Source organism: Corythoichthys intestinalis, chromosome 1 (assembly GCF_030265065.1).
Source record: "Corythoichthys intestinalis isolate RoL2023-P3 chromosome 1, ASM3026506v1, whole genome shotgun sequence".
NCBI lineage: Eukaryota > Metazoa > Chordata > Actinopteri > Syngnathiformes > Syngnathidae > Corythoichthys > Corythoichthys intestinalis.
This window is the reverse complement of record NC_080395.1, coordinates 69,069,477-69,095,742: the sequence shown is the minus strand read 5'-3', so window position 1 is coordinate 69,095,742 and position 26,266 is coordinate 69,069,477. Positions and strand designations below refer to the sequence as shown.

Sequence of the window (26,266 nt, the reverse complement as noted above, 5' to 3'; positions counted from 1 at the left end):
ATTGAACGCGCAAAGAACACGCGATCGCGAAAAGGGAGACAAAAAAGAGTCTGTGAAAGTAGGTCGGGATCAATAAAAAAAAAACAAAGGGAAAATTGCGGTGAGAGGCAGACGAACGAAAAAAAAAAAAACGAGGCAAGGATGCAACTAGCTATGCAGGGATCGAGAATACAAACTGTCAAATGGCAGCAAGTCAATATCTCGGCAACCCGCCTAGGATCGGTTTAAAGACACTGATGATGATGATGTTAGAATTGGATGCAGGTACGATGTTGGGAACTCATCCGACAGCTCTGCAACAAAGCAATCTGACCAGCTGCAGAATGTGACAAAATCATGCCAGATGTCATATGAGCTTCGCTAGTACAGAGCACAGCTATTCTCCCAGTACAACCCAACTGCGTCATCACCCCCAGCTTGCATTTCGCATGTAAAACATGGCACCCTCCGAGGTCAAAACATGCACTAAATATTATACATTTTTAAATTAATGACAATATTTTATGTGTTTTTAAGAAGATATTTTAGTAAAAGAGAACAATTGTGGCTTATTAGAGCCTACAAGTGTAGGTCCGTGGTTCCCTTTATAATTGATGAGATTCTGTACCATGTTTCTTTTTTTATTCTGAATAAAACATTTCATTTTGTGCCAGACCCCATTTTTGACTTAACTTGTTGATTACAAAAACCTCCTGCTTTTCTATGGACTGGAAGATTTCTTGTGTTATGCTTCACACATGGAACGATCTGGCCGTTCTTAAAAATGACTACTATAGTGTATCACAAAAGTGAGTACACCCCTAACATTTCTGCAGATATTTAAGTATATCTTTTCATGGGACAACACTGACAAAATGACACTTTGACACAATGAAGGTAGTAGGTAGGTAGCAGCTTATATAATAGAATTAATTTATTTTCCCCTCAAAATAACTCAAAATATAGCCATTTATATCGAAACCCCTGACAACAAAAGTGAGTACTCCCCTTAGTGAAAGTTGTCAATATTAACATACAACATGTCAACTGTCAATACTTTGTGAGGTCACCACTATCCAGAACTGCCTTTACTCTCCAGGGCATGGAGTTGACCAGACTATTACAGGTTGCCACTGGAATGCTCTTCCACTCCTCCATGACGACGTTGCGGAGCTGCTGGATAGTTGAGACTTTGCACAACTCTACCTTCCACTTGAGTATCCCCCAAAGATGTTCTATTGGGTTCAAGTCTGGAGACATGCTTGGCCAGTCCATCACCTTTACCCTCAGCCTCTTCAGTAAAGCAGTGGTCATCTTGGAGGTGTGTTTGGGGTCATTGTCATGCTGGAACACTGCCCTGTGACCCAGTTTATGGAGGGAGGGGATCATGCTCTGCTGCAGTATTTCACAGTACATGTTGGAGTTCATTTTTCCCTCAATGCAATGTAACTCTCCAACACCTGCACCACTCATGCAGCCCCAGTCCATGACATTCCCACCACCATGCTTGACTGTAGGCATGACACACTTATCTTTGTACTCCTCACCTGGTCGCCGCCACACATGCTTGAGACCGTCGGAAACAAATTCATCTTCGTCTGATCAGACCATAGGACATGGGTCCAGTAATCCATGTGCTTTATTGACGTCTTCAGCAAACTGTTTGCGGGCTTTCTTGTGTACCGTCTTCAGAAGGGGCTTCTTCCTGGGGTGACAGCCATGCACACCAATTTGATGTAGAGTGTGGCATATGATCTAAGCACTAACAGGCTGACCCCCCCATCTCTTCAATCTCTGCAGCAATGCTGACAGCACTCCTGCGACGATCTTTCAAAGAAAGCATTTGGATGTGACGCTCAGCACGTGCGCTCAGCTTCTTTGGACGACCAACCCGAGGCCTGTTCTGAGTGGACCCTACTCTTTTAAAACGCCGGTTGATCTTAGCCACTGTGCTGCAGCTCAGCTTCGGGTTGTTGGCAATCTTCTTGTAGCCTTGGCCATCTTCATGTTGCGCAACAATACCTTTCAAGATCCTCAGAGAGTTCTTTGTCTTGTGGCGCCATGTTGGAACATTCAGTGACCAGTATGAGAGAGTGTGAGAGCTGCACTACAAATTTGAACACACCTGCTCCCTATGCACATCTGGACCTAGTAACACTAATGAGTCACGTGACATTTTGGAGGGAAAATGACAGCAGTACTCAATTTGGACATTTAGGGATGTAGTTTCTAAGGGGTGTACTCACTTTTGTTGCCAGGGGTTTAGATATTAATGGCTTTATTTTGAGGGGAAAATAAATGAACTCTATTATATAAGCTGCACACAGACTACTTTTCATTATGTCAAAGTGTCATTTTGTCAGTGTTGTCCCATGAAAAGATATACGTACTCACCTTTGTGATACACTGTATGTGTACTGCTATATTTTAAAAAGAAGGTGCAAAAATCATCACACTGTATGTAAAAAATGAAAAACAATACAAAACTCTAGCTTGGACACGTGTTTATCATACTTCCGTGTTTTATTTCACGTTTTACAAGTGCTCAAATGTAGCCAGACAACATCAAGCCAATACGAGAATTCCATCCCTTTTTAGCATGCTCTGGTGTTAAATTTACTACAACCCCTCAAAAAATGGGATTTTTCAACAAAAGAAATCCCGTTCATTTCCATTGGAACATTCATTTATACTATATATATATATATATATATATAACATATTTGGGCAGAATGCATAGGTCTGCATTTGAAAAAAGAATCTACAGTATATGCACATTGTTCATTGACCCAGTAGTGTGTTTGACCTGATGTCTCCTTTAAAGATGAGGTGTTCATAAACCTAACGGATCATTTTGTTATTACCTTCACTGTAATTCATATTTGTGTTTGTTTAGACAAAGTGATTGCCACCTTGCATATTCTTATTTTCGAGTGACAGTTTTGCACTAATCATTCATTTATGTAAGTAAAACCAGATAGAAATGTGACAGCTCATCACCCTGAGCCTGGCTTCCTACCTACTTCACCAGAGTGACTTGATTGACTGGCTGGCTAGCTGGTTTGCAGACTGACCTGCTGACAGACTCTTTGGTTTACAGACTGACTGACTACCTTTTCTCATGTTTGATTTTGTTTCAAATGGGAGATGCACTTTCTTCTTTCATGATCACTTTAATTAAGAACAAGGCTGGAGTCTGCTGTACAAATAAAATGCTCTGAATACCAAGGGATTGTTGTGTGTGTATTAACAGAGTTAAATTCTCTGGCACTTTCAGTTCTAATAAAGAAAAAATAAGCTTAAACAGAAGACTTTCCGAATACTTAATTTCCCATTATTTTTCATTTTGCCAAGAAATTGTAATTGATATCGGAAAATCGGGTTTGAGAGAAAATAATTTTTTTTGCTTGGCAAAATTGTACACCCCTACAGCATATCAAGCAAAATGTGTCTTCTAATAATAAGTGCTATAGGTATTCAAATCAAAAGACAACAAGGGTGCTTCTTTTGTCTAATAATTCACACTTCTTATAATGCCTATACTTTTTTCATTTCTCAGATATTATACGTAATGTTTCTGCTATTTTAAATATTTAACTGAAATTGTTGATCTACAACCCCTAGCAAAAACTATGGAATCGCCAGTCTCGGACGAGCACTCACTCAGACATTTCATCATGTAGAACAAACTCTGATAAAAAGCTTTAAAAAATAATGAATTAGTTCAAAAGTGTCAAGAATCTGTATTGGACAAGGTGTCAAGAGTCAAGAATTCGCATTGGACAAAGTGATGATGATATTTAGTTACCGAAAATTTTCAGCTAAATTGTGACTAAAAATGTGTTTTTAACCGAAAACTGAAATTTAATTCAGCAATTCGAATTCCAATTGTGATACCTGATGGTGTAAAACATCTTGGGTTGAATTTTCAAACTTCTAAGTTCAATTTCAAATGATACAATTCATTTGGTTGTTCATTGCTCTAAAATTAAATGACTACGTTTCCATTCATACCAGTCAAATTCAAATCAATTTAGAATCTACTCATTCAACATTAATCATTCAGACTGATTTTCTGGTGGCACAAATTTCAGCCCAGTAAAACAGTCCAAAATAGAAATGTGAACCGTCAAAGTAATACAAAACAATAATACCATCCAAAAGATAAAAGACACATACTGTACACATCAGTGTCAACATAGATCATTTGACAGAAAATATTCATGTGATGCGTAAACATAGTGGGCAATAGGAAAAAAGTTCCGTTTGATGGCATTTAAAACTTGCATCAACAATTGTATGGATCATACTGTATTTTGTACACAGACATATTCATGTCTGTCCCTAATGCTGAATTTTCTATATCTAAGCAATTGTAAACTTACCTTTATTTGTTATTGAGCAGTCATTTGCGCAAACAGGAATGAAAGATAAGTAGAACATTAAATATATCTCTAAGATTCAGGTGCCGAAGTCTCCAAACTGTCAGCTTGTCGTCTTACTGCACACTTCTTACCTGATAAATGATGCAGTATTCATTGTCTGATGCACGAGTGATCATCATAAAGTGAGCTGGAAGGGATGATAGAAAAGTTCAGCCTGTTAAATTTTTTGCGTTTGATAAAGAAGATGATTCCTCTGATCTTTTCACGGCAATAACTTTAAGTTTGTTTATGGGTGGGTGCGCGCGCCTAAGTTTTGCTACAGAAGACATAGTCTGTTTGGAATTTACCATGATTTTCAACGACATCTGCGAAGATCAAACGGTCTGCGGAACATAGGACAAGGGGCAAAATATTTCTATTTACCAGCAGTTTTCATCCCACCTTCTATGTGTCGCAGTAAAATAGCATCCGCCACTTGCCCTATTTTTTATGGAAAGAATAAAAATGATTCATTATTATTATTATTATTTTTTTTAATTCTGTAGCCACACTTACAATGGCCAGAATATCTGGCAAATACCAAGCATGCTGCAAAAGAAAAAAAATGCTAATGCCAATAGGTGCAATACAAACCCAAAACAACCATAACAGGAGCTGGAGTACATCCTTTTAACAGAAGTGGACTTAGAACAATGGATACACTTTAGTTTTGGCTTTGATTTTTTTCGGCCAGCAGCTGCCACTGTAAGTAATGTAAAAAGATGTCAATGTTGCGGAGAGAGGGGAAACAGCACTAATTTTGCTACTGAAAGTCCGTCCTGCATCAGAGTTAGCATAACATTCAAATGTGTGAACTTGCCAAATACATATATATATATATATATACAGTCGTACCTATACATGCGAAGTTAATTCGTACCAAAACCTTGTTTGGAAGTTGAAATGGTCGTATGTCGAGCAGGATTCTTATAAGAATACATTATAATTCCATTAAATCGTTACACAGCCCGAAAACCTACACTATGTTAAAAATGCCAGATTGTTTGCATGTTACGTGTTTTGGATCCCAAAATTGCAATTTATCGTTTTTCTGATTAGGCATATTTTGGCTACCAAAGAGCTAAGATCTACATTCTCATAGAAAGAGAAGAGAAAGTTTTGTTTTGATTAATTTGGGACATGCATCATTATTGTTCTAACCAGACTATCTGCAGTGGTGCCCATTCTTCTAGTCACACCAGCCCACCGCTATTTTACAAAATCCTTAACAAATATTGCTGTTACTATTGCAAAAAGCAATTACAAAGAGCAAAAAAAAAAGCATTATGAATAAAAATCGTAATTATAATAATAATACCTGTAATAATGTAACAAATCGGGTTCTAATGTGCCGGGTGTATTATGCGTGGTGTACCTGAACGCACCGCGGGATTGACGGCAGAGGGAGACGGTGCAGTTGACTCTTTTCACGTTCTGTTGTTGCTATCAGTTGTGTTGTGTTGAGTTCTGAAATAAATGATTAAAAAAATTACGAAGCTGGCAACTCTTTGGCGATGGTACCAGAATAATAATTGTCACCTTAACTTATAAAGACTGGCGAACAGAGGTAGTTGGAGTATTGTCAAGCAGTTCATGGACGTGCACCCCAAGCTCATATTTTTCTATCATTCCATCTTCATTTCAATAGTAACCCTCACCTTTTATTCTTTTTTTTCACCATCTGCTTTAACATTATTGAAACCCATGTTGATTTCTCTCGGATGAAAATCCGCCATGCGTCAGTTTTGCGGGAAAACAATGAAATTGCGAGGCTGTCGTTAATCGTCGTATTTCGAACATTTCGTCGGATGTAGAAACAAATGGCGTGTCAAATTTTACGTCGGATGTCGAAAAGATGGTGTGTCAAAGCGATCGTATGTTGAGGTACCACTGTATTTATGTTTTTCCGTTTCATGCACGTACAGCGTCACACTCTCCTGCTGCTTTTCTTGGTCACCACCGATGCAGTTAAGAGTTTGCTTGCTAAAATTAACAATGATTGACAGGCAGTGAAGCTTTGATCTTGTCAGAGAAGCATGGGAGCGCTACTTTCAAAGGCGGCGACTGTTTCAATCATCGTTTAGCTTGTTAAACACTAGTGGTAATGTGCTGTGGCAAGTGTTCGCAGCAGTGTGAGCGAATTTGAGTGGACTCACTCAATGAAGCATTTAATAAGGACAAGTGTTTTTCTACTTTATTATTGTTTTAAAAAAATCAGTGGGACACTACCATGCTTAAAACCTTTTGAACAACACTTTTTTCAGTATCGGATTGGACTCAAAATCAGACTCAGAATCAGGTGACTCAGACTCGGGTGAAAAATATCCGATCGGGACATTCCTACTTTGGTCTTATTAATAGCACGTTCCCAGCTAAAAGTGTACATGCAAGTTATGCTGTTATATTGTCCCTTACATTGTTGAGACCAAACCTATGCCGTTGACTGATTGGTATTAACGTCTTCCTATTCTTTGTTTCTTTTTTTTTGTTTTAAATTTCAGCCTTGTGTACTGAACAGTGTGCCCACGGTCGGTGCGTTGCACCTGACACCTGCCAATGTGAGCCTGGCTGGGGAGGACTGGACTGCTCTAGCGGTGAGTTTAATTATTTCATTTGCATTGCGTACTTTTGAATGCAAAAGTGCACAGTCCTTGAATGAGGGGAAGTAAGTCTAATTGCTTCATCTCATAACAGCAATAATGTGCATGCCAGTGATTTGATTCTTAACCATTTCAGGTAATGAAATCCAAAGTAAAATGAATAAATACATCTGGAAAAAATGACCCTAATAAATTAATCTTCGTGTGGTGAGAGCACATACTGAATAGGCTTTCGCACGGTAAGATAATCCTAATGAATTATTCAGGGAAAGTACCAAACAGTTTTTAGACCCAAAAATATTTTGGATAGGGAGCAAATTGGTCGAGGGATAACATGGCTATAACTTTGGACTGAGATTTTGACACGCTGTATGTAAGATGAATGTAAAAAGTCCATGCTTTAAAAGAAAAATCATCTGCTGCTTTTCATTGTCTTATCAAGTCTCATTATTTTCTCCACACTCTGCTGAGTGTCTCATAGCCTTCACTGCACCCTGTATGTGTATGGCCGTGTTGACACATCATCAGTCACACAGCCACCACATTGTTTACCTTGCTTTATTGCTGCCTGGGGGTCATGAGACTGAGGCATGTCTAAAACAAGGGTTAGGTAAATTTGCCACCACTTGCAGACTGAGCAAAAGAAAAAGATGAAGTATCGACTTGAAAAAGAAATTTGTGTGATTTAGGTCTGGGTGACTCTCATATCCATTATTTTATTTGTTTTGGACGTCTGTATGACAATTGTTTAGTAGGCAGTGGCGCGAGAAGTGTGGTGCTGAGGGTGCTGCAACAACTCCTGGTGGTGGGGAGAAAAAAATGTTTTTTGTAGATTAATATTGATAAATAGTTGAAACACTAGTGCATTCAACTTTGGGGATTAAATATATAATATATACGGCAAATAAGTCTTTAGTCAACCACTAATTGTGTAAGTTCTCCCACTTGAAAATATTACAGGTCTGTAATTGTCAACATGGGTAAACCTCAACCATGAGAGACAGAATGTGGAAAAAAAAAAAAACAACAGAAAATCACATTGTTTCATTTTTAAAGAATTTATTTGCAAATCATGGTGGAAAATAAGTATTTGGTCTGTACCAAAAGTTCATCTCAATACTTTGCTATGTACCCTTTGTTGGCAATAACGGAGACCAAACGTTTTATGTAACTCTTCACAAGCTTTTCACACACTGTTGCTGGTATTTTGGCCGTTCCTCCATGCAGATCTCCTCTAGAGCAGTGATGTTTTGGGGCTGTCGTTGGGCAACATGGACTTTCAACTCCCTCCTCACCCCGCGGCATCAAAATGATAACAAGAACGGGGAGCAAAAATCCAAGAACCACACGGGGGGACCTACTGAATGACCTACGGAGAGCTGGGACCACAGTAACAAAGGCTACTATCAGTAACACACTGCGCCGCCAGGGACTCAAATCCTGCACTGCCAGACGTGTCCCCCTGCTGAAGAAAGTACACGTCCAGGCCCATCTGTGGTTGGCTAGAGAGCATTTGGATGATCCAGAAGAGAACTGGGAGAATTTGTTATGGTCAGACGAAACCAAAATAGAACTTTTTGGTAGAAACACAGGTTCTCGTGTTTGGAGGGAAAAGAATACTGAATTGCACCACACCCACTGTGAAGCATGGGGGTGGAAACATCATGCTTTGGGGCTGTTTTTCTGCAAAGGGGCCAGGATGACTGATCTGTGTAAAGGAAAGAATGAATGGGGCCATGTATCGAGAGATTTTGAGTGAAAATCTCCTTCCATCAGCAAGGGCATTGAAGATGAGAGATTGTTGGGTCTTTCAGCATGACAATGATCCCAAACACACAGCCAGGGCAACAAAGGAGTGGCTTCGTAAGAAGCATTTCAAGGTCCTGAAGTGGCCTAGCCAGTCTCAACCCCATAGAAAATCTGCGAAGGGAGTTGAAAGTTTGTGTTGCTCAACGACATCCCCAAAACATCAATGCTCCAGAGGAGATCTGAATGGAGGAATGGGCCAAAATACCAGCAACAGTGTGTGAAAAGCTTGTGAAGAGTTACAGAAAACGTTTGGCCTCCGTTATTGCCAACAAAGGGTACATAACAAAGTATTGAGATGAACTTTTGGTATTGACCAAATACTTATTTTCCACCATAATTTGAAAATAAGTTATTTAAAAATCAAACAATGTGATTTTTTTTTTTCCCCACATTCTGTCTCTCATGGTCGAGGTTTAACCATGTTGACAATTATAGGCCCCTCTAATATTTTCAAGTGGGAAAACTTGCACAACTAGTGGTTGACTAAATACTTATTTGCCCCACTGTATATGTTGAAACATTATCATTATTATTATTATTTTTTTTAATAACATGGTCACCGCCTGACACTTTGCTTGTTACCGGGTCTGGTTGAATTTGTGAAAATAGGGGCGCTAAACTGCGCTTATTGGACCTTTTTTGTTTTAAAATGTGCATGTGTCTCATTGTGTCGTTTAGCTGCTGGAAAATTGCATTATGATATATACGGGCGCTTTTATTTTCATTACAAAAACTCCAACACACACTGTAGGTGAAATAGAACACTTGTAGTGTATGTAAGTAGTATGTAAACTATCCAGTATTCGTGTGTACTGCCATTGTGAATGCCTTGTATGCAGGGTCTCTGCAGGGTTCCACAAGCCAAATTTAAGACTTTTCAAGACTCTTTTAAGGCCGTAATGAATAAAATTTAAGACCCATTTCACATCGATGCCTGCAAAAAACATACAAAAGATTTGAGGGGAAAATTGGAACATGAATTTATTCCTAGCTCTTTCACACTGTGATACAAATGAACACAAAGTACTACGTGTAGTAGTGGTAGTAGTAGTAGTAGTAGTGAAGTAGTAAAGTAACGTCAGTAAATTTTGAAGACCTTTCAAAATTGTTTTTAAGAGTTTTTAGGAGAATTTTAGACACTTTGAGGCCTTAAATTCAAATTACTGGATATAAGCCTTTTTTTTTTTTTAGACATTTTAAGCCCCCGCAGGTTCCCTGTGTATGGAGAAAATGTGCGAGCATGACAGATTTGGACCAAAACCTCAGCACCCCCTGCAGTGAATGACTTCCGGCTGTTAGTAGGTATGTTCTGAAATTTTAGACAACACTGAAAAGCCGTTTAAAAGCAACCTTCCCAATTTCAGCCTTTCAGGTACTTTTTTTTTTTCACACGTAACACATACACACATAAACAACAAAAAAGGTTTTACACATGCATTAGGGGACTGCATTACACACACTGTCACAAGGCATACATGAGTAGGGTTGGGCATTGAGCATCGATGGGAAACGGGACTAACACTCCGATGCTCCCGGAAACGTTCAAATTTTAATTTTCGATTCCATGTTTGGATTTCCTGACCGCCGAGTGGGAAAAAAATTGCTGCCGAAAACCACGAAGAAGAAGCCACATGAAGCGTGTGTTTGTGCATTGTACCTTGATTACAACCACGGACACGGTGCGGCGGCGCTCATAAGTTTAGCTAAACTGTACACAAAAAATGACCAGTCAGCTCAGTGCAACATTTGCAATGCAACTATATCATGCAAAGGTGGCTGCTCGACCAATATCATTAAACACCTCCGGCTTCATGGAATACAAGTGCCGAGTGCCAAGTGCATAGCTGAGTGCTGTGTATTTGACACGCTGCACTGTCAGAACCAGGTAAGTAAAACAACAAATTACGTCTGTGTTCTGCTGTCCCCGCGACCTGACCCCGGATTAAGCAGTAGATGATGGATGGATGGATTAGTACAAGAATAAGTCGTATTATTACGTCAGGCTCCGGTTGATATCACATGATATGGAACTAGATGTGAAATGACAGACTCAGTGGCGTTAGCACATGTATAGATAAACTAGATGCAAAAAGACAGACTTGCCGGCATTAGTAAAGAGCCGCCATCTTAAAGCAGTAGAATCTGTTGTGTTGCTTGTTTAGGAAGAAGCAGCCATATGAAGCATTCCATTACTTTTTTAAAGAACTTGTAGCGGTGAGCACATAGGCTAGGTTCGTGCTGCAGGTCTTAATGCACGAATCCGATTTTATCGTGTTTTTCCGACTCAAGTGAGGCATTAACTTCACGGTTTGAACGGGACAAGTGGCATGGAAGTGGACCGTTTCAAATCCGATTTGGGTCACTTTCGTATGTAGTTTAAATCCGATCTGGGCCCCATTTTTCCAGAATGTCACGGCAGTCTAAACTGTCAATTCTCCCAAATCGGAATTTATGCAGCAATTACGTCATCAAAGAGCGAAAGAGACGGTGCGCTACTGTAGCGGTGCAGCTGTGCGTTAGCGCCTGGCTTGCCTTGAACACGGCTTTTTGGGAAGGGTCAAAATGGGTTGAGGATAAGCCTGTGAATGATCGGTTTTCTCTCAGCTCTATTCGAGCAATATTTCAAGATTGTTTACACGGCCGGGGGTCGGGGAAAACTGCCCGTATGTGTGTGTGACATGCACGGACAGTGCGTGCATGCTATCGATCAATATAAACTTTGAATGTAAGCCTAAACGTGGATTATTTATGTCTGTTATTTGTGTCCTCTTTTTGGAAATCAAAATATGATCTCCCTGGAATGACAGATGATAGCCAGCATATGTAGTTATTTGTTTTTTATGCTTCTGCGCATGCGGGTTGTCTTGCTCTGCGCATGTCGGACTGCGAATTAGTGCGCCTGCGTAATACTTGAATGGTCTCAATGGACAAAGGCAGTCTGAACGGGCATGCCAAAAAAACAGATATGACAAAAAAATTGGATTTGTCCATTAAGACCTGCGGAATGAACCTAGCTACTCTTCTTCTACACATTATACATACACACTCCTACAGCGCCACTAACTGGCCTAACTTGTATTGTCACAACATAAACATTGCATGTGTCTGTAAAAACAACAGAATTGGTTTTACAAATAAGAAAACCTTATTATTTTTCCTCATCTACTTTAAATTATAATCAATAGTATAATCAATTTAAACTAATGCTTCGTCGTAGCTCCCACCTAAGGTACATGCATGACAAAAGAATATGTGTAAATTTTTTCTCCATGAGCTTTTGAAAAATGAACATCTTTTATGAAAGTGCACTCCTGTGGAAGTGTCACATTCAAGTTCAAAGACTGATATTTTTATGCAAGTTAAAAATAGCCGTGTGAGAAGTTATATAATTTTTTAAAAATCATCAAGAAGTTAAGACATTAATATAAACTATGCAATTTTTTTACCTTGCTTTCGTTCGGAACAGGACTCAAAAGGTGGAAGCAGAATCAGAACTGGAATCGTTCTATTTCAAACGATGTGCAACCTTATACATGAGAAACTGATTTTCATTCAAAATTATATTTTTTCAATGATTTGCAAAATAACAGTACATAACAAAAACAGCAGTAACACTGACCCCATCTCCTCATTTTTATTTTTTCCTCATTTCCTCACATCTGGCGGGGCTCAGTGGCAGTGTAGTCATTCCCTAACCAAGAGGTTGTAGGTTTGATTTAAGAACATAGGATTTACGTTAAAATTGAAGATGTTAACATTTACTTTTTTTTTTTTTTTTTAAATAATAAAGACATTAGTAACGTACATTCATAAAAATAAACACAAATGACTAACATTATGCACAGTGAAATAGAATATATTTTGAAAATCAGGCAACATTGACTTTTTTTTTAAATTGTAAGGAAATAAGTAGCTTGACACGAATGAAGAAAAATTAGTCCAAAATGCACGCGTGACACTGTTGCATTGCCCTTTTTTTATCGCATCAATTCACCAAGCTTTTTTTTTTTTTTTTTTTTTTTTTTTTTTTTTTTTTTGCTGTTCCAGAAAATATGTGCATTTGAACCCATCAGAGCTAACTATCAACAGTATACTGATCATATATCAGGCTTCAGCCAGTTTTTGTTTTTTGGCAGCCTTTTTCATTTTCGTCAGTCTTATTCTGTTGGACTTAATTAGTCTTTGTTATATTTTAGTCATTTCAAAATGTATTTGTCTTCGTCTAGTTTTTGTTGACGAAACCCCATGAGAATCTATTTACATATTATATATGATTGATTCTGCATGTTTTCCTCAAGTATTAAGTTTCTGATGTTAAATTGAGGAATTTATTAGCTGTTAAAAAAAAAAAAAAAAAAAAGTTGCTATTTTGGTCAAAAACTTGATATGTATATGATGTATATGATATGTTAAATACTGCTATTGATCCTGAAAATATGATTATCTCTGCATTTGGTGATTTTTGTGCATCTAGTGTAAAATTTTTTATAGCCATAAATTTTTAAAATTTTAGGTTGTGTTATACTTACATAAAAAATAATTAATCGGGATTTTATAAGGGAACGACTTTGAATTTTTTGATGCAGCTGCTCATGGAGACGCATATATGGCTAAGATAAGTGCCTGTTTTGGTTTCAGGTCAGTAGCAGCTTTGGTTTGGTAAATTTCAACTTTTTGAAAATGGACCCACTACGAATCGGCCCCGTTTCCCGTGTCATGTCAATAGGTTATGAAGTCTATGGTCAGCATTAATCCTATTGCTAACGCAAACGCAAATGCTATGCTAACTCTACGAGTTACATTCAGTGTTAGATGCTCACTCAGCACAGTCCTTTTTTTCATCCCTTTCTCATCCCATCAGACAAAAGCTGGCATTCGCCTCGTTATGTTTTTGTATGTTTTTAGCTCGTCATCATCTCGTCGTCATGAAAAAAAAGTGTGAGTTGAGAAATCTTTTCATTTTTGTCATTATCGTTGACGAAAACGAGACTTTTTGAAAAGCAACAATTTAAACATGAAACAGAAATAAAACCAAAACATTGATAAAAAGCTAAACAAGCCAATTGAACGGACAACTTAGTGGGTTGCTGCGCGAATGAGCACATCAACGCGACTCGTCAGGCTCCGATACTGTAACTGCTGCAGCTGGGGAGAGCTCTGTGCTGTCCGTGAAATAAATAAATAATAAATATCCGTGGAAACGGATTATGCTGCACAAGCACTTCATTATGCTTGTTGTTAACACTTGTGAATATAAATCTGACATTGGTAGATTGTTTTCTTCTTGGAGATGAGATGCCTGTCAGGCAGCCTGGCAGATTTTTTTTGTAACATACGGTTTTGACAGTTGCCGTCATATTTTCAGAATCAAAGCACCGTTCTCCCCTGTTCCGGCCCCGAATCTTGCGTTCCGGAACGTTCCGGCCCACTTTCACCCCTGATTACAGGTATATGGACTTATTGCATTTTTGTGATATTTTACGAATATATTCACAATTACTAAGAGTGACACATGGATCTTCTTGTTGTTTTTTAAATCAATCTGAATTGTTTGGAGAATTATGTGCATCTAATTAGTTCTGACATTTCAAAGTGTTATGAGCAGAACATTGGCATCAAGTGAGTGGTTGCTGGGCAAACAAAAACACAAGCACAAGCTGGTAAAAGGGTCAGAGATGTGCTTTTTATCAATTTGCCTTTTTCAAGCCAAATGCACTCACTGTTAATTACTGATCCACTTTCAGAGACTGCAAACAGTTGGTTTCGTAGTTGAGATAATTTAAGCAGTGGAACAAATGATATATGTCGTAACTTCAGTCAAAATTCTTCACAAGCACAAGATGGGATTAGATATCAAAAATCATAGTAGTCTCGTTGTAACAGGATAATCCTTGAAATTTTTCATTTGCGTTTGCCTTTTTAAAAAAAAAAAAATTTCATCCTTTTTGTCTGTCACTAAAGAGATACATACTTTAAGCATTGTAATTTAAATGACTGAACTGAGCAAAAGTAGAAACTCGTTCTGTCCTTTGTATACAAAGTCTTGTTTTGATTATAATGAGGACCAGTGGGTAGGCATTTGGCATTAACTTGCAAAGCACTTTTCTACCGTCAAGATACTCAAAGTGCTTTGACAGTATTTCCACATTCAGCCTATTGATAATACTGCATCAGGAGCAAGGGTTCAGTATTTACAGTGTATCACAAAAGTGAGTACTCTCGCATTTCTGCGGATATTTAAGTGTACCTTTTCATGGGACAATACTGAACAAATGACACTTTGACACAATGAAAAGTAGTCGTGTGCAGATTATATAATAGAATTAATTTATTTTCCCCTCAAAATATAGCCATTGATATCTAAACCCCTGGCAACAAAAGTGAGTACACCCCTTAGATACTACATCCCTAAATGTCCAAATTGAGTACTGCTTGTCATTTTGCCTACAAAATGTCATGTGACTCGTTACAGGAGTGCTGTTAGCATTGCTGCAGAGATTGAAGAGGTGGGGGTCAGCCTGTTAGTGCTCAGACCATACGCCACACTCTACATTAAATTGGTGTGCATGGCTGTCACCCCAGGAGGAAGCCTCTTCTGAAGACGTGACACAAAAAAGCCTGCAAACAGTTTGCTCAAGACATGTCAACAAAGCACATGGATTACTGGAACCATGTCCTATGGTCTGATGAGATGGGCAAGCTTTCTTGTGTACCGTCTTCAGAAGAGGCTTCCTCATGGGGTGACAGCCAATTTGATGTAAAGTGTGGCGTATGATCTGAGCACTAACAGGCTGACCCCCACCTTTTCAAACTCTGCAGCAATGCTGACAGCACTCCTGTAATGAGTCACATGACATTTTGGAGGCAAAATGACAAGCAGTACTCAATCTGGACATTTAGGGATGTAAGTAGTTTCTAAGGGGTGTACTCACTTTTGTTGCCAGGGGTTTAGATATTAATGGCTATATTTTGAGGGGAGAATAAATTAATTCTATTATATAAGTTGCATACAGACTAATTTTGATTGTGTCAAAGTGTCATTTGTTCAGTGCTGTCCCATGAAAAGATATACTGAAATATCTGCAGAAATGCAAGGGATGTACTCACTTTTGTGATACACTGTAGCTTAAGGCAAGACAAATTTATTTGTAGAATACAATTCAACACAATGTAATTCAAATAAAATGATACATAAGCAAATTCATTGAGACAGTTAAAATAAACAATTTAAACATGAAACAGAAATAAAACCAAATCACTGATAAAAAGCTAAATTCATATAATGTGAATTTTGAACTATATGGGCAGTTATGAATAAGCTTATGGTGTGATCACACTTCAGGCGTTGTTCCAGAGGTGAGGGGCATAACGACTCAATGCTGCCTCACCCTGCAGACCGGTTCCAGACAACCTCAGGGCTCTTAAGGACACTTAGACAGGGTCACCAGGGCAAAGGGGTTGAACCCACAACCTTGGGAATGCAGAACTACGACTCTACCACTAAACCATTCCGCCCTACATGAATGCTAGTATTTCACTGTCTTCTGTTTCATTGCATGGCTCGTTCTGGCTCCAGAAGCAGAGTCCAGAGCAGTGGTTCTTAACCTGGGTTTGACCGAACCCCACAGGTATGGTGAGTAAATCTAAAGGGTTTAGTGAATGTAAAGACATGCTGGGCCCTATTTGCACACAAGATGAAGTTTAGCCCACGTTTTGGACAGGTTTGCACCCAATCCAGAGGCTTGATTCAGTTTCCTTTAACTTTTAGTCCTGTATCTGACAGGGGAGCAAACTGGTTTGCTCAGTGGAAAATTGACACACACTTTGTATGAGGAAGTACAGCAAACCTGCAGGGCAGCCTTCAAGGACACAGCCAACCAAATTCAAAACATGCAGGAGTAAATGTGATGGCATTAAAACATTATGACACATTTTACGCCATTTTACGCCATGAAAATAGTGCGTGATGCAAGAATGATGGTAGAATGACAATGGTAGATACAACATAAACAGACTACGGTTCAAAAATAAATAATATGAAATAATATATATACATATATAATATAAAAATTAATTATATCAGTAGCATTTCTATGGTAAGAAGCAACAGCCAAAGGCAAAATCATTTGCAGTAAATGTTTCAGACTAATGTTTATGTGTGAATTTTTTTTTTTTTTTTTTTTTTTTTTACATCGCATTGGTGCCTGTTCCCAGTGATTGGCATGCCACCTACTTCCCAAAGTTACCTGTGATGGGTTCCAGCACCACACGACCCTTTTGAGGATATACGACACAGAATTTTTTTTTTTTTTCCCGGTAAACCTGTCCTGTTCCGCTGTTTGACACTGACAATGGAAGTCTAAGTGTCCGGATGGTCTGAACAGTTTTAATGTTTCACACTGACAGTATGACATACCCCCATTATGATCATTCAACATACCTCGTTTATTATGACAAAGCAGCGAACAAGAAGAGGTTATGGGGGAACAGAAGAAAAGAAATGAAACACAAGAAAAGAAAGGAAGGAAACACAAACAACAACAAGAAATACATTGAACGCCTACACTAACTATGAATATGTTGGTGCTATCGTCAGCTAGATGTACAGTGGTACCTCTACATACAGAAGGAAAAGAGTCGATTTTTCCTTGTTACAGGTTGTTTTATTCTTATAACGAACAGGAGATGGTGACACAGAATTCAGGAATAAAGAAGAATAAAGAATTTACACTTAAAGACAGGCAAACAGAAAAGACATGACATCCGGTACCGGGAAAAAGAAAGTGCTTCCAAGCCTCCCGGTGCTTAACCTTTTTCCTCCCTTCTAATTCGGGAGGTTCTCTCCCTTCCCCCATCTTGCTAGCACCAGCAAATATTTTCCTGATGTGCAACTATTCAATGGCATACACTGAAAAAAGGACAAAGAGCTTGTCTTATGATGGAGAATGCAATGTCCACATATGATCATGTGAATAAATGGAAATATAATCCAACAATACGAAGTTAATTCATTCCAGGACCTAGTTTGTAAGTCGAAATGGTCGTATGTCGAGCAGGATTTCCCCATAAGAATATATTATAATTCCATTAATTCGTTCCACAGCCCAATAGTGCTGTTACCATTGCAAATAGCAATTACAAAGAGCAAAACAAATACATTATGAATAAAAATTGGAATAATAATATAATAATAGTAATAATGATATAATAATAATAATAATAATAATAATAATAATAATAATACCTGTAATACCTGTAATAATGTAACAAATCGGGTTCTTATGTAGGAGTTTTTTTGTGTGGTGTACCTGAACGCACCCCCCGGGACTGACGGCAGAGTGAGAGAGTTCAGTTGAGTTACTTTTAACGTCCTTTTGTGGCTGGCAGTTGGCGTCTGTTTTGCAAAAGTTCTGAAATAAGTGATTAAAAACATGACGAAGCTGCCGATCTCTTTGGCGATGGTTGTCACCTTAACTTATAAAGACTGGCAAACGGAGGTCGAAGGAGTATTATCAAGCAGTTCACGGACGCCCACCCCACGCTCATATTTTTCCATTGCTAAGCCTCACTTTTTTTCCTTTTTTCACCACCTGCTTTAATATTCTTGGAATCCATGTTGATTTCTCTCACAAGAAAATCTGCTGTGTGTCCGTCTTGCAGGAAAACACTGAAATAGTGACGTTGTCATAAATCGTCGTATTTCGAGCATTTCGTCGGATGTAGAAACAAATGGCGAGTCATATCTTACGTAGGATGTCGAAAAAATTGTGTGTCGAAGCGATCGAATGTCGAGGTACCACTGTATTTCTGGTTGACACTATGCGGGGGGCCTGTTGAACAGGGAAAGAAGGGGAGGGGGGTGGGGGAGTCTATAAGCTAAATGATTAGGAGGGGTGGAGTGTACACAAATCAGCTCTGTGATGTAGAAACCAGTAATTGACACAGAGATTAGTGTATGCATAAAATAATTGGTTCTGATGTTGAAATTTTTTTTTTTATTATTATTATCTAATTGTGAAGGGTTCGGTGAATAGGCATTTGAAATTTAAGATTAAGAACCACTGGTCCAGAGTGTGGCAAAAACCAGGCACATGTCAATACAATGAAAACTTGCAGTGGAAGCAGTTCACACACAGTTCTGTACTATAATTGGAGAACATGGACACTAGGCCTGCACAGTATATTGTTGAACATCGCAATGTGAACATGCGCAATTGTCCCACCACAGGATGTGCGATGTGCGATTCCCCCCCCCCCTTTTTTTTTTTATGTAAAGTTTTGGGGTTTTTTGTCTTAAAAACAATTGTGCAGAGACATGGCTTCCTGTATCTCTTTTATATACACCAATCTTCATCATTCACAGATTCCTTTAGCTTGGATTAAACAGTATTATATTATACCAGTATAATACAATACATATATATATATATATATATATATATATATATATATATATATATATATATATATATATATATATATATACACAGGGTGACCCCAAAAAAAAGTTTACACTGCCATAATACAACTTAAATGCCATATTTATTCAGTTTAGAATTAGAATTTAATCACAAATTATACATTATTGTAAAGAACATGTACAGTACACTCTATTTTTCAATGTGTCCTCCCTTAAGTGTCACAACAGCCTCCAGGCGCCTACGGAACGCTTGACAGGTCTTCTTTATGTAGGATGCTGTCATCTTTTCCCAAGATCTAACAATGGACCTCTCCAAGGCTGCCACAGAAGTTTGTGGCTTCGTACAGACACTGTCCTCCACAGTTGCCCATATGCTATAACCCAGGGGATTGAGATCTGGACTCTGGGTGGCCACATATCACCTTGTCAATCAACTTTTTGGTCCCCACAGATCGGGCACTTCCAGACCCAGGTTTTCGTGAGGCTGTTCCAGTATCTTTCAGCTTCTTTTTAACTTTGTAGACTGCACATCTGGATATTCTCAGATTTGCTGCAATCTCAGTAGGTGTCAGACCGGCACGCAGCAATTCAGGTACAGCTAAAGTTTTCTTCATTTTCAGCAGAAGCACAGGAATTGTAGAGACGAGAGATTACCAGCTGCATTGAGTGACCTTAATGAATCACTTAAGCATGACAACCTATTTAGATATGTTTCAATGGCTTTTAAACAAGCAGTCAACTGAGTGTAAACTTTTTTTGGGTCACCCTTTATATATATATACATATTATATAATGCCAGGGATTTCCCGATCGGATATTTTTGCACCCGAGTCCAAGTCCAAGTCACCTGATTTTTAGAATCTGCCGATATAGAGTCCCGATCCAATACCAGAAAAAAAAGCAGTTTTTTTTTTTTTTTTTTACTTTGACGCTCACGCTGCCGAGAATAGCCTCCTACTTACACAATGGATGAGTTGCCACAGCACCCTTCAGACTGTGTACCAAGCTTAACAATAATTAAAAACACATTTGTGCATTTTATTGTTGAGCTACTGATGCGTCTCTGGCCAGATAAGAGTTACAAACCTGTCAATCTTCATTAACTTTAAGTACAGTTCCTAACGCCAGCTGCGCTGATGACCAAGAAAAAGAGTGGTCGCGCCGCTTTTCAGGGCGAGAGGCTGTATGAGCATGAAGCAGAAAAAAAAATAATTTTTTTTTTTTATTAAAAACCCAATCCTGTGCCCTGGCTGGCAACTCGGCCTGAATGATTTTGGAAAAAACTGTTGTTGCGATTTTTGGGGGGTTTGCGATATATTGCGATATTATATTGCGATATTAAAAGAAATATATATATATTTTTTTTTTTTTTTAAAGAAAATTTGACTAGATGACTTGAATAGCTGTTTGGAAAGACTTTGGATGACTCATCATGACCACAGTGTACAGTGATCCCTCGTTTTTCACGGTTAATGGGGAACAGAACCCTCCGCGATAAGTGAAAACCGTTTCTTTTTTTTGTGTGTGTGCTCAATGTATTTATTCAGATTTAGCATTGGAAAGAGATACATATAAGATATATATATATATATATATGTATATATATATATATGTATGTATATATATATATATATATATATATATATATATATATATATATACACAGTGCCTTGCAAAAGTATTCGGCCCCCTTGAACCTTGCAACTTTTCGCCACATTTCAGGCTTCAAACATAAAGATATAAAATTTTAATTTTTTGTCAACTTTTTTAACAAATAAAAAACTGAAAAGTGGGGCGTGCAATATTATTCGGCCCCCTTGCGTTAATACTTTGTAGCGCCACCTTTTGCTCCAATTACAGTTGCAAGTCGCTTGGGGTAGGTTTCTATCAGTTTTGCACATCGAGAGACTGACATTCTTGCCCATTCTTCCTTGCAAAACAGCTCGAGCTCAGTGAGGTTGGATGGAGAGTGTTTGTGAACAGCAGTCTTCAGCTCTTTCCACAGATTCTCGATTGGATTCAGGTCTGGACTTTGACTTGGCCATTCTAACACCTGGATACGTTTATTTTTGAACCATTCCATTGTAGAATTGGCTTTATGTTTTGGATCATTGTCCTGTTGGAAGATAAATCTCCGTCCCAGTCTCAGGTCTTGTGCAGATACCAACAGGTTTTCTTCCAGAATGTTCCTGTATTTGGCTGCATCCATCTTCCTGTCAATTTTAACCATCTTCCCTGTCCCTGCTGAAGAAAAGCAGGCCCAAACCATGATGCTGCCACCACCATGTTTGACAGTGGGGATGGTGTGTTCAGGGTGATGAGCTGTGTTGCTTTTACGCCAAACACACAGTTTGGAAGGACGGCCGGGTCTTGGTAGATTTGCAGTGGTCTGATGCTCCTTCCATTTCAATATGATGGCTTGCACAGTGCTCCTTGAGATGTTTAAAGCTTGGGAAATCTTTTTGTATCCAAACCGGCTTTAAACTTCTCCACAACAGTATCTCGGACCTGCCTGGTGTGTTCCTTGGTTTTCATAATGCTCTCTGCACTTTAAACAGAACCCTGAGACTATCACAGAGCAGGTGCATTTATACGGAGACTTGATTACACACAGGTGGATTCTATTTATCATCATCGGTCATTTAGGACAACATTGGATCATTCAGAGATCCTCACTGAACTTCTGGAGTGAGTTTGCTGCACTGAAAGTAAAGGGGCCGAATAATATTGCACGCCCCACTTTTCAGTTTTTTATTTGTTAAAAAAGTTTAAATTATCCAATAAATGTTGTTCCACTTCACGATTGTGTCCCACTTGTTGTTGATTCTTGACAAAAAAATTAAATTTCATATCTTTATGTTTGAAGCCTGAAATGTGGCGAAAGGTTGCAAGATTCAAGGGGGCCGAATACTTTTGCAAGGCACTGTATATATATATATATATATATATATATATATATATATATATATATATATTAATAAATGGCTTTTAAGCACTTCAAATGCAATAATTATGATCAGCTTTAAACATAACTGTCCAACCAAATCATTTTTCAACAAGAATAAAGTACTGTAGTAGAAAAATGCTTAGCTTTATTAAATGCTTCTGTTTATCTACCTTAGCTGTGACTCTTGGAGTGACATGTAGAAAAGACAAACTCCTCATGATCACTTCTGGCATTTATTTTATATGTCTCGAACGTCTCCACACACACACGCACGCACACACGCACACACACACACACACACATTCCAGTGCGGCTTCTTTGCAGAAACTGTTTAACAAGTTAAACGATGATTGACACATTGCTGCGCTGTGAAGTCCGCTTCTTTAGCAAGATCAGAGACAACCAGCATTGTTAACTTTAATAATGCTGCAGTGACTGTGAGGCTCAAAGAGCTGGGAGAGGAAGGGTGTGAGGCTGTGCGCAGAGCAGAAAGCAAGGCGTATGTGGATTAAAAAAAAAAAAAAAACTATCGCAAATCCTTGCGTTGGGACTATCGCGCACGTCGCGATGGCGATCTTTAAACGATATATCGTTCAGGCTTACTGGCAACCAATTCAGGGTGTACCCCACCTACTGCCTGTAGTTAGCTAGGATAGGCTCCAGCACCTCTGCGACCCTTACGAGGAAAAGCGGCATGAAAAATGAATGGATCAATGAATGAAAAACCCGACCCTTTTCACCTGATTCGATCCTCTGAAAAAAGGTGCGATCGGCCCGATTTCCGATCATGTAATCGACTCGGGACATCTCTAATGAATACAATGTGTTCATTGTAGTCAACCAAAGTCTTCCCAAACAGAGCTATTCAGGCCTGGTGAAAGTTTTAGTTTCAATATCGCAATATACGTATATCCCAATACATTGCAAAGCCCCATAAAATTGCAAGTTTTTTTCAATATGGTTCAGCCCTAATGAAAAACATAGCAAATGTCGTCAACTTACTTACAAACTTACTGGTTTGAATCTTAGTCTGTTTAAATCACAAAACTTGTCATAAATTATTTTTCACAACAAAAATGTTCAAACTTAGGGTGTCTGATTCCTCATAGACTCCATTCTAATATCATTTATAAGCACATCACATTTTATCGTTGCTATGCTAGTGTATTCCAGTCCTTCAAAAGAACGTCTTGCATTCATCACACCTCTCCTGTTGGCATCCATGTTGTGGAAAGCCTGTTAAGGTGTGTAACAATACAAAGCTGCTTTCAGCTTTCCAACAGCTGTAGTTAGCGCTGACACGCATTTCTGTTGTTATCTCTCATTGACAGCTCAACTGTACATAATCACCCAGATGCACCGCTGTGTCTCAGCAGCTTCTGTTTTTTAGCCTGTTCCCTGTGTGGGTTTCTTGATCTAGCAATCAAGTTTGACTATTTGCTTAGATCCTCCTATCATTTCATGCGTTTTTCTTTTTATTGTTTTATAGTTAGATGGAAGAGGCATTAACTTTACATTTTGAAACTTAGATTCAGATTCAGAGATTTGTCATTGACACCAGCTCTCACAAGATGACAACAGATGCAACGAAATTCAGTTCGATGAGTGAGCATTGCCATTGCAGACTTTGTTCCGTGCCGCCACTTCTCTCTCTTCTTCAGAAATTACAGAACACGTTACAAGTAGACACACATATATCATACAACATAACATGGGTATGACACGACGCACAGGTCACGTGCAGGGATTTTTTGTACGGAAAAAAAAGGAGAACTACCAGTCATGGCTGGAGGGGGGGGGTTGTGTGTGTGTGCGTAAGTGTATCAGTATTTGTACGTGTCTGTAGACAAAATAAGAGCCGCATAGCCTTGCGACCGGCCTTGGAAAGAGATCACGGACAAAAGATATGGCCATCTGGGCGGCTCTCCCCAGGAGAAGGGAGGGGTGGGGAAAGATAAGGGTGTTCGGGAAAGGAATGGAAAATTATAATCAAATTAAGCTGAATAAGTATTTTAATATGTCCAAATACTGTTGGTCTTCAGTCAAATTCACGCTCCTCATGGCAATAGCGAGATATCTGGTCCCATAAGTCATTGCCAATAGTCGCGGTCTGTCACGACAGTTCAGTCACCTGCCCCGACAGTCCCGTCACCTGGTGCAAGATAGCATCCACTTTTCTCCATCTTTCCTCGGACCAAATCGTGAGTCCACAGAGCCAGTTCTCGTCCGCGCCTTGACGCTATCTTACAATGCCTTGAATCGCACAGTTTGATCCATGGTCAATTTGTTGATTTCCTTAAAAGCTGCTGTCTTGGAAACTTTCTGGTTGAGCAGGGCACCTCCTAAGCCAAGCAAAAGGAACCCCACAACCGTCACGCCAAATAGCCAAATATCCTCGATATCTTCCATGGACAGGACAGTAAGACAAGCTGTTCCAGTGATCCCATGAATCATTCACGTAACCAGCGGCGAAGGTGCCGTCCGGGCAAGACGGTTCACCTGGTGCACCATGTCTTGTTGAAAAAAAAATCTAATCCAACTAAAAAAGATCTAACTAATCAGACCCATTTTTGTATGAGAGACCAGCGCGGTTGATCCACAGAGGAAATACAAAAAAAAAAAAAAAGCAGACGGACTGACTGACGAAGACGAAGATAACAGCAGGCAGCAGCAGGGAGGAAAAACATGTCCGCCCCCGTCGAAGGGAGGAAGAAAAAAAAATCCCAGCAAAGCTATACAATCCATATTCTAGTGCAAGTAAGATTAATTCAGAGATACTTTAGTAGTTTGCACATTTGCAAGTTTGCATATTATTGTTGTTATTGTATTTGAGTTCATTGTTTCAAGCACAAGAATGCTCACGCCAAACATGGAATTGCCGGAAAACAGGAAAAATAATATATGATGGAAATTAATAGAAGTTAAGGGATGGATGGATGGATGGATGGATGGATGGATGGATGGATGGATGGATGGATGGATGGATGGATGGATGGATGGATCGATCGATCGATCGATCGATCGATCGATCGATCGATCGATCGATCTAGCCCGCAGGTGTGTATCAAGCTTCTCTTGGACTCTGTGGAACCTGAGGGATTTTAGCTTGTGGCTGGCCTTGGTGTTCTTGATGGCTGTGTTGTCAGTGACTGTCTGTAGCCCATAAACGCCATCAGTATCACTCGTTTTCTAGGGCTTTTGAGTAGCTGCTGAGGGTTTCTTCCAGAGACAGGGGACATTTTTCCCATTTACTCCAGGCTTCTTGCTGCCCCGTTCCCACCATCTTTCTTGCAATTTCTTCATTCTTCAAGCCTGACTGCACTTCCTCCTAGATGAAGCGCATATAGTTTTTCCGTTGGCCTTGTCCACGCTTTTTCTCTGGAAGTAGATAAGTCTTAATCACCTTTTGGCAATGGTCCCCACCAGTGACGGAGCCGGGAATCAGCTACCAAGAGAACTTTGTCTGCTCTCCACTTTCATGCCTGTCAATACCTTGCCTGGCACCGCCAGACTATTCTCCCTAGATTTTTCGAACACTGTGAGAAGAGTCTTGGACCTATCTCCTTATTGGCCTCTCGAGCCAGAACGAAATCATCCGTGCAATCAGATTCGTTTATTTGCGTGACGTGTTCTTAACGAGCTAGGTCACTCTTGCGCGTCGGAAGTCGTCTCCGCAACAACACAGATGGCAAACGGGAGAGCAGAGAATATGTCCAAATCCACGGTAAATTCAGTTTTAAATGACCAAAAGCACATCGAGTCGTTAAAACCAGCAGTCTGTCTCGCGCTAGCCATGTTGAATAAACTTTTCCGTTCTCCGCTCTTCGTATGTTTATTCACTCGCGCTAGAGTTTCTTGTCGCCTTATCAACTGCACGGCCGCCCGTCGCTGATTGGTCCACTCCACTGTCTGTTTGCTGTGGCTTAGTTCGCCCTGGGAATTTGATCCGCCGAATTGTCGCCAGACTCTATAGCTGGAACAGCGGTGAGTCTGGTGTACCAGGCAAGCCGAGCCCATCTTCGAGTCCCAGGTTTCCTGTAATGCAAGACTTTCTGTGTTCTTGACTCAATGAACTCAGTGAGGCCAC

At 39.3% G+C, this 26,266-nt stretch overlaps 1 protein-coding gene across 5 annotated transcripts in view; it reads left to right on the top strand.

Annotated features, from left to right (window-relative positions):
- Window positions 1-26,266, top strand: part of LOC130916860 (multiple epidermal growth factor-like domains protein 11) — a 345,443-nt gene that overhangs the window by 78,041 nt on the left and 241,136 nt on the right. For all 5 annotated transcript variants that reach the window (XM_057837918.1, XM_057837935.1, XM_057837926.1 and 2 more), the window contains exon 5: window positions 6,905-6,997. In XM_057837918.1, coding sequence (XP_057693901.1) covers window positions 6,905-6,997 — 93 coding nt within the window. The remainder of the gene's footprint in view (window positions 1-6,904; window positions 6,998-26,266) is intronic.